General features: G+C 47.4%; 2 protein-coding genes across 2 annotated transcripts; both read right to left on the bottom strand.

Moving 5' to 3' along the window:
* Nucleotides 1-1325: 1325 nt before the first annotated feature.
* On the bottom strand, nucleotides 1326-2815 carry LOC109782933 (ubiquinol oxidase 1b, mitochondrial). Its single transcript, XM_020341566.4, has one exon. It carries the CDS (start codon nucleotides 2561-2563, stop codon nucleotides 1577-1579), a length of 987 nt encoding a protein of 328 aa, XP_020197155.1. The 5' UTR covers nucleotides 2564-2815; the 3' UTR covers nucleotides 1326-1576.
* A 1683-nt stretch (nucleotides 2816-4498) lies between these two features.
* On the bottom strand, nucleotides 4499-8671 carry LOC109782932 (uncharacterized). The gene is made up of 5 exons (XM_020341565.4): nucleotides 8291-8671; nucleotides 7782-7912; nucleotides 5716-5841; nucleotides 5416-5543; nucleotides 4499-5033 (listed from the first exon to the last, which is right to left on the bottom strand). Exons 1-5 carry the CDS (start codon nucleotides 8529-8531, stop codon nucleotides 4718-4720), a joined length of 942 nt encoding a protein of 313 aa, XP_020197154.1. The 5' UTR covers nucleotides 8532-8671; the 3' UTR covers nucleotides 4499-4717.
* Nucleotides 8672-9526: the final 855 nt, after the last annotated feature.

Raw genomic sequence — 9526 nt, 5'->3', positions numbered from 1 at the left:
TTGATATGGATCCCGAGCCTCTTTCTGCGCATGAGAGGTCTACACAAATTGCTCAACAAGAAATTGCTAGGTCTAGCATCACTCAAGATGACCATGGTGCACCAACAATCCAGGTTGCTCTCTCCGAAGGAGGGGGCGCAGATACACAGTTATTTTAACCTACATGCCAATAACATGAAGTGCAAGAGTTTTCTCGGTAACCTCAAGATGGATGGGCCCATATATGTTGATCATGGGGATATGGCAAGGGTGGTGCATGAATACTTTCACAACTTTGAATCAATTCTCGTGATTTGTCAAGCATTTGGTGTAGCACTTCCAATTATATTTATAGGAAATCGCTGAACCACGAAGAGTAAGGGTATGTAGGAAGCAGCATATTTCCCTCAGTGAAGAACCAATGTTATCAAACCGTGGGGTGCTCAAGTTACGAGTTAATTATCAGTACTTGCATACAATTATGAACTTCTTCTTGGCCCCAACTTGTCTAATGAGGTTATCAATCTCCGCAGCTTTGATAGTTACAAAGATAAGCGTATCATATGATCTATAAAACAAAAAATAAAATTGGTACAGATTGTAAAGAATAACAACACAAGTGATCGAGGTCGTGATTATGACCGGATCCATAACTTCACTAGTGGCATCTCTGGAAAAAAAACATAGCATCTGTGTGGTGAACAAATTACAGTTGTGTATCGATTAAATTACATTTTTATGATTGATAATATACATCATGATTTCATATAGTCATTACGTCCCTATATCTCTAGACTGTTATCCAACTACATATACAACTAATACTCTGCTCGAGACTGTTATCCAGCATGCATCTCTAGGAGTATTAAGTAAAAGTAGAGTGTTGCATTAAACAGAGGGTAACGTAATGTTGACAATATATTCTCTTTACCTCTAACTCATCACCGAGGCAACTAGGCAGCTATCTTTTAATGACAATATATTCTCTTACCTCCAACTCGTCACCGAGACAACTAGGTAGCTATCTTTTCATCCTTAGTGAAAATAACATAATAGATTTCTTTCTTTCTGTCACTGGGATAGATTACTGTCAAGGTTAAACCCAACTAACATACACACATCTCTCTTGGAGATCATTCATCTAAACATGGTCAGTGCAAATAGTAATAGATCGGAGAGCATATATGGATTTCTTTTATCAACAACCCGTCAATATGGAAATCCATTGAGATTTTATGATTTAAGAGCTTTAACGATGAGATGTTTTGGTGGGTGGTATTTTGCCTAGGAAAGTATGCATATTGCACGTCCGTTAAAAATATTTTATTGTCAAGTAATAGTATCACTTTGTACCCAAATATCACATATTTTTTTCAAGAAAAGTAATCAATTCATATGTACAAGAATTACCGGCTTACAAAAACATATCTTTGGGTACAAAGTGACACAAAAAACTCATGGACATAAACATACTGCGCGCGCAACAATCCATCTCAAATTAACGGGACAAACGTCGGCGGCAGTGGTAGTAGGTGACAGCGGTGGACTGGGCGGAAGGACTGGGCAGGCATCGATCTATGGTGGTCCATTGAACTGATCAGTGGTAGCCGAGCGGCGCAGGCGTCTGATTCAGCGTCATTCCCTGGTAATGGATGTCCGATGCGTAGTGGTTGGCGTCGCGGTGATGCGCCTCGTCGGCGCGCACGGCGATGACGACGTCCTTGAGCCTGGCGTCGGCGGGGAGGCGCCAGTAGTCGATGGCAATGGCCGGCGCGGGCGTGTTCTCGATCAAGCCGGCCTCAAGGTCCTTGAGGTACTCGGTGTAGGAGTGGACGGCCTCCTCCTCGAGGTAGCCGACGAAGCGGTGCGCGAACTTGGGGGAGATGAGGTAGCCGACGAAGTAGGCGTTGAAGAAGACGCCCTGCGTGGCGAGCACGAGCGCGCGCTCCCACCACAGGGGCTGCGTCACCTCCATGAAGGTCATGAGGTGCATGCGCTCGTTCTCGGCCTCCTCCATGAGCGCGCGGATCCAGCCGCCGCTGTGCTCGAATCGGCGGAGCGAGCGCAGGTGCAGCAGCACGCCGCCCACCATGGGCGGCACCGCCGCCACCGTCTCAAGCAGCAGCGCGTGGCTGGCGTGGCGGCGCTGGAAGAAGAGGTCGCTGCCCGCGCGCAGCGTCCGCACGATGAGGTACGCCACCTTGTCCGCCACCGCCCTGGGCTCGTGGTGCTTGGCCACGTCGATGGACGTGTCCGGCCGGTACGTGTCCCACGGCCTGAAGGAGAACCACGGCCACTCCGTGCCGTCGTCCTTGACGAGCTTCCGCGGCTCGATGCCCCAGTAGCTCGCCACGGGCTTCTTGTTCTGCTCCGGCGCTGTGGCGCTCTCGGGCTTTTCAGCGTCACCTTCTTGTTTGGCATGCGCGCCGGCGGCGGTGCTGGCCATCCGCGCGGGGAAGATCCTCGCGGCGGCGGGCAGGATACCCCTCGCGCTCGCGGCGAGCCCGGACGCCGGCTCGGCGGCGGCGAAGAGGTGGGGGCCCAGGTGGCGCAGCAACGTGGCTCCGGCCATCCGAGAGCTCATGGTGTTGGCTGTTGAACAACTAATAAACCGGTCGAGAAGCTTGAGGTTTTTTGTGGTGATCGGATCGAATGGGAAGTCTTTGGTGGCTGGGAAGTGATTTCTGTTGGTGTTTATCTGGTAAGCTGACTGATGGCAAGAGACGTCTTGCTGGAGATGGTTTTATAGGGGGGTCGCGTGTCGGGAACGTCTCGGCCGGCACGGCACGGTGCTTCCCAGAAATGCCACTAAACACAACATGTGCGCACTCTCCCCTGGATAGAGAAGAAGTAAAAAAAAAAAGACATGTGCGCACTCGCCCAACAGCTAACTGCAATCGATGATCCAATTCTTGTGTGCTTCAGTTCAAAATAAGTTATTATTTTATGGTTTCATCCTTACTCTATGTTGTTATATCTTTGGTGGATTTGCTCGGATCTCGTCGTTGTTCGTCTACGTTCGTGTGTTTTCGGTTTGGATCCTTCCGATCTACGTTATTTTTCATCGACGGCGGTTGCTATTCTGGGGGGCTGGTCCTATGGGGCCTTAGCACGACAATTTTCCGACCATCTATTACAACAAGTTGTGCCTGGCTCCGGTGATGGAGGGGCGTTGACGGCGGCGCGCCTTCGGCTCGCTTCGGTGCTTGTAATCTTCGCTAGGTGGTCTACGGATCTGGATGTAATTTTTATTTCTGGTGTTCGTTGTACTGCCATGATTGAAGATGAATAGATTGGAAGTTTTTTTGAAAAAAAAAATATGCACAATAGTACACTAGTATTTGTGCATGAGGGGCTGCTAACAGAGTACTTAATTTGCCCCGCAAAAAGACAGACTACTGAAATTTAGAAAGGTGGACATATTTGACCTGAGACAGTTGTACCTACTACCTACCACACAAATTATATGCAGTAGTGCGGCGGCTCGGCCGGCGCGCTGCTTCCTGGGCAGAGCGGCAGCGCAGCGCAGCACAGCCGTTGTCTAATCTAAACGGAATCTTTGCTAAAAAATATTCTAAACGGGATCAACTGCTTGCCGTGCAAGTCTCTGTCTGGTTGACTAGTAAAGGATTCCTAACGGAGTGGCCGAGGAGCTCGTGACGGGGAACGTCGTCGCCGGCTTCCGGGGGAGTTCGCGAGCCATCCATCGGTTGCGCTGCGCGATCCGGACACAGCCACCTTGCGAGCCGAGCTTGACTTGCCGTGCTGCTGGTGCCGTGGATGCCACGCACGGGACGGCCGTGCTCGCGCCACCTGCTTCATACTAGTCTTGGCCTTTGGGGGTCAACCGGGGAGGCGACTTGACCATTCTTCATCGCGGACGGGATGATGGGGACGACAGATTCCATGGGTCCCGTGCACGCACCGACGCACGCGCAGGAGAACGGGAGCGTTTGACATGGTGGGTGGGCGCATCAAAATGGAAGACGAGGCCAAGCAGGTGTTGAGCTTGAGTGCTGAGTGGAATAGTCCGAGACTTGGTCATGTCCAGTCGGAGATGGCCGTTCGTGTCTAAAGGGCTCCAGAAACGTACTATACGGCTCCAAAAAAATTTCCTTCCAGGAAAGAACCATGCAATGGCAACAGACAGTTTCTATGTACCACCATATTTGAAAAAAAAGTAAATAAAAGTATCATGAGAGCTGCACTCTGTTAAAAAAAAGTTTCGGGGACTTCTGGAAGTACTGTTGTTCCAGATGAAATTTCTGAATTCCAAGCAGCTCAAAGAAGGCTCCCGGAGTAAAAGAGCCATATTATCAGGCAGAGTTTTTTCTAAACTGAAAAGCTCTATTAGGCATGGTTCATCCAGCACGTACCTCTGATCCCATCAAAAAGATTCAGTTTGAAAGAATGTTCATAACCATCCTCGCTGGGGCCTCTTCGATTCAGAGAAAAATTCCAGCGAATCGAAGAGCCCCTTAACCGTGATCTGCATTCACAGCCAGAAAGTTAGACCATATTTCCGAGCCCCCCAACTGTCATTAGGATGCTTTTGACACATGTTGCACTGCAGGTTACAACAGATGGGAGTTACTCCATGCCAACTGCAGCCACCCATGATTCATCCACCTGTTCATGGGCGGCCGCATATCGAAGCAAGGCAGGATAAGTTACACTAGGTTACATCACACAAGGGGATCGGCTTATTTGATATACATTGCCGAAACCCATTTACATTTTACAAGAACCTCTCCAGGAGTTTGAAGTCCAGCACAAGCTCCTTCAGCCCAACCATTTTGCTGTACTGCAAGGTGATCCAGCCAACGAAAGATATATACGCAACAAGAAGGCACGCCCGCTTGAAACGGTAAGCAAAGACCCTGATGCTATGGTTGCTCACAGCCCGCCTGGCGGCAGCAAGGAACACTCCTCGGAGGACTCTTACTGCTATGGTGATGAGTATAGAGCTCACCACGCCCGCCACAACCCCTGCTGCCGCATATCCAAGCATCCACCACGAACTGAAATCTTTTGACTTGCAGAACTTTGAAAACCTGTCATGTTTCAATCTCAAGTTAAACGGAAGGAAATGTTAATATATTTAAGATAAATGACCATTATAAGAAGTGAAGGGGAAAAAAGTGACCCTTTTACCAACCCGAGTACTATAAGATACTAGGTTCTTAAGTTCCTAGTGTTTACAGCTTGACATAAAGTGGTGATGCAACAATACAACCAGAGTATGAGAAACAAAGCCAATTGATAAGCATAAAGCACTAGAGCTAGTCAGATTACCAGAGCAAATAAGAGCAATGAGTACTTTTGGCTATCAACTTCTGGTGAAGGATATGTTGATTAACATGATGTTATCACATTATGAGAAGGTAAGGCGATGCACATGCAGCAGGTAGAAAATTAGAGGGCATATATACTCACAGTACAAAAATCCTCTTCAGCATTTCAATTATTGAAGGATCCTCAGCAGTGCAATTGAATAGCTTGTCTGAATAAATGTCAGCTTTGGTACTCCCCAGTGTGTATCTGCAGTTGTATGATTCATTGACCTACAAGAGAAGACGATAATAAAATGATGACCTCTTGATAACTGAACATGATATACGCAAAGGGCATGCAAACAACTGAAGATTCAAAAACTCACTGGAGAGAACATTATGGATTTCTCATGTGAACTAGATGTTCTTTCTCATGTGAACTAGATGTTCCATAGTAGTGTACCTTGAACTTTGCTGTTGTTGACCATACAGCACCAAAATCAGGCCGGCAATTGTGAGGAAGAGCCTCTTTTGGAGCTTCTGCCATTGCATAAGATGTTTGACCAGAAAAATATTCTGTGTATTCAACCTAGAGTATCCATCCACAACAAGTGAGAAAAACTAACTAAACACATATAGTAATACTCGTGAATACTAATAGTAAACTGAAAGACTGCGGGCAGGCTGTGCAGTGTGCAGTGCACGACCACAAGCTAATGTTTGAAATGTAAATATGGCGTGTCTTTATTTACAGGACTTTATGAACAAACAAGAAACTACAGGTAGAATTGTTCATCATTTATTGCCTTATTTGGGAGTTGAGAGCACATAGAAAGCATCAAAGATCTGTATATATCATTATCAGTAAAAGCATTAAACAGCCCAAATCTAGAGGATCTGAATGTGAGAATACCTAAATCTGTACTATTAAAGGGGAGTTTGCCGTCGTAATAGTTACTCCTCCTTCCGTCCCCTTCCAGCATACGAAAAACAAAAAGAAGAAAAGAACGGGAAAAAACCCCGGGAAAGGGGTAACAACCGCCAGTCCGTTAGCCACGCACCCACACATCCCATGCAGGCACGCCCCATAAATCGCCTCCCGGCCCCACCCCCACGGCCCCCATTCTCTGCCACGACGAGCCGTCCGCTGCTTGTCTCCGTCGCTGCCTCGTGCCCCCCCACCCCCTGATGTCGTGGTTCGGGTCATCGGTGTGGGAGGAGCCGCCCCAACGCCCCAATCAGAGAACGCGACGGTGAACCCGCCAATGGAGACGCTGTCCTAGCACGGCACGCCATCCCAGCCATCAGCGTTACAGGCACCGACATCATGCCCTCTACAAGGGTCCCGCACGGGAGCGATAGGAGAGGTGGCAGTACCGTTGAGTTCGCAACCGTCGTGCACGTCGAGGCGAAGGTGAGACCGGCGTAGGCTGCGGCACACATGGTGATGCCATCGCAGATCCACAAGATCAGATGAATGCACTCGTAAGGCTCTTCTGTAATCCCGTCTTCTCTTCAAGGACCCCAGCTTGCTCAATAAGGTGCTGATTGCTCATCTGAGTAACTCTAGGTGTTTGCTCATTTGCTTCTGTTACCTATGGTAGGTTCTGCCCGTCAATTTTTCTACCGTGCTGAGAAGTACATTTTGTGAAGTTCTGGCTTACAACAAAGAGTATCAGCCTCCTGAGTCTCTTAGGCACTAACGTAAGCCTACGATACCCACATTTGTTGCTATGTTGAGTTAGCTTTGAGCAGTATTTTGCAGTCAATACAAGTACTTGTCCGTCCTATCAGGTGATCCTTTGATTTGTTGAGCTAACACCTGCTGTTTTCTTTCTTTATTAGCTACCTAAAACGATGGTCTGCTGCTGACACGTCATTTTCTTGTGAGGTTTGTGGGAATTGAACATGTTCATGATCTTCTGTATCTGATATGATAAATTTGGAAGGTGTTAAGCTACTTCAGCAAGTGAAACTAACTTGGAAAAGAAATGAGAGACTGTGCATTTTAGTATCATGATCTTCTTATGTAATTTAGTTTTGCACACACATGGCCTTTCTCCTCCTAAATTCTGGATACCTATATCCCCACCCATTAATTAATTAAACACATAAATAATCCTCGTGAATACTAATGTAAACTGAAAGACGTGCACAACCGGAAGCTGATGTTTGAGATGTAAATATGTCATGCCCTTTTTTTACAGGTTCTTTATCAACAAACTAGAAACTACAGCTAGAATCGTTCATCATTTATTGCCTTATGTGGGAGTTGATAGCACGTACAAAGCATGAAAGGTCTGTATATATCGTTATCAGTTAAAAGCATTAGACAGCCCAAATCTAGAGGAGCTGAATGTGAGAATAGCTAAAAGTAGTTAATACAAGATGTATTAAATGTCGCTGTGCTGGTAGCCTGGTACAAGAAGATAAAGCAAGTGAAACAACCAACCAGCAGCTTTAACAACATTTTGAGCTGCTCCACTAAAGAAACAAACACCAAAGTAGAATCACAATATAAATTCTCACCTCAAAAACTGAAGCCCAGTAATAGTCATCATGGCAGCGGAATCTTCGATTACTCGAGGGGTAAAATACATGCTTAGCTTTATAGTTCAACAGTCCAAGCTCGCAAACCTTAGATGACCGAATGTCCAGGCCTACAATGCGCCAACAACCGCATCAGGCTAAAGATCAACGCAGCTCGGTCCAAACCGAAAGGGAAAACTAATCACATCCTAAGCTCACTAGCTGAGCCACAGTGTAATCAGCATCCAACACACACCCAACTACCCAAGTGATAGCGCATTGAAATCCACACAGTGACACAGCAAGTGGGGAATACGTAAGCAGCTCTTAGACTTCGTGGAGCAGATGGTAAAGTGCATAAATGGAATATATATCACAAAATTTGCAATAAGTTCTCCACGCTAAACACCAAGACAGCTAATTTGCATGCTAACTTCAGCACCCGGTTGGATTCCTAAGCTCGGGAAACAGCATGGGAGTAAATCGGGAGGGAAGGTACTGTGGCCGACCGGTAGAGAGGATGCGGCAGGTGGAGGGCATGGAGACGGACGCGTTGGAGGAGAGCCCGCCGAGGAGGAGGCCAGCGATGCCGAAGAGGAAGGAGAAGAGGAATGACACGGCGATGGGGAAGAGCATCACGAGGGCCCCGCGGACTGTGATCCCGCACCACCGCCTGCGCCGCTCCGTTGGGTCCGCCCCTCTGCCCGGGGCGGCCCGTGGTGGCGCAGGCTCTGCCGCCGACGGATCCATCAAGTGGATGCGCGACCCATCGCCGGTAGGCCGGCAAGCGGCGGTCGCCGGACGCCGGCGGTGGAGAGAGAGGTGAAGGTGGAATTGGGGGTGAACGATGGTTGGAGCTGGGCGTAGCGACCGTACTTCTCTTGGGCTTCGGTGGTGTGCCACTGGGACGATCGAAGGCTGTTTGGGCCGATGTGCAGGCCTGTCAAGCTTAGTCAACGAATTTTCGTCTTTACCAAGAAAAAAACGCCCCCGATCTCAACCGTGCCTCTCGCGCCACATGGCGAACAGAGATGGGTTAGATCTTCCTGACCTCTGGCGATCACTTTCTATCTTTTGCTTTTTAAGGGCATATGGTTTTTAAGGGCATATGCAATGATGCTATCTTACGAGTGTCATGTACTAGAATATCTGGAGAAAAAAGAAAGGAGAAGAAAAGACTTGCCTTCCTTTAATGAAGAGGTGATCTCTTACCAACAATGTCTTGTTATATTTTTAGGGATGTCTTAATTATTAGAGATAAGGTTATAAAATAACCATTGTACATCGTATTTTTATTGCGTTCTCTAGATTATGTGTAAGGCTTAAGATAAGACAATCTTATTGATCATTGTACATGTCCTAAGAAACAAGGTGGGGGCAAAAAAAAATTGCAGGGTAAAACGGGATTGTATTAATTAAGGAATAATGTTAGACTCATTTTCATAGATTTTACATAAATCATCTGGCCTAGCACCTAACCAGACTACCGGGCGTTGGGAGCAACGTCCTATCTGAGCCATGCAGTGTACAACGCCATTTCACCGATCTTCGGACGTGGAGAAAGCAATGCCGTTGGATCCCATGCAGGAGTCTCTTCGTCTCCTCCACCATGCCAACCAACAAAGATCTACTGATACTCCTATTTGACAGAGCATCCGCTCCTTCCTTGCAATCTAGTTCATTGATCAACAATATGTTCGTCCGGTACAACGCCAGGGACGTACCCTCGAGAAACGCTGCAATTT

The sequence above is a fragment of the Aegilops tauschii genome, chromosome 2 (assembly GCF_002575655.3).
Source record: "Aegilops tauschii subsp. strangulata cultivar AL8/78 chromosome 2, Aet v6.0, whole genome shotgun sequence".
NCBI classification, from domain to species: Eukaryota; Viridiplantae; Streptophyta; class Magnoliopsida; order Poales; family Poaceae; genus Aegilops; species Aegilops tauschii.
Note: the sequence above shows the minus strand (reverse complement) of the source record. Positions and strands in the feature narration are given on the sequence as shown.

Coding starts and splice junctions, on each gene's coding strand:
- LOC109782932 (XM_020341565.4), bottom strand. CDS start 8,531: ATGGATCCGTCGGCGGCAGAGCCTGCGCCACCACGGGCCGCCCCGGGC. Junction 7,913..8,290: donor CTGCCGCATCCTCTCTACCG/GTCGGCCACAGT, acceptor GGCGCATTGTAG/GCCTGGACATTCGGTCATCT. Junction 5,034..5,415: donor CTGAAGAGGATTTTTGTACT/GTGAGTATATAT, acceptor GAAACATGACAG/GTTTTCAAAGTTCTGCAAGT.
- LOC109782933 (XM_020341566.4), bottom strand. CDS start 2,563: ATGAGCTCTCGGATGGCCGGAGCCACGTTGCTGCGCCACCTGGGCCCC.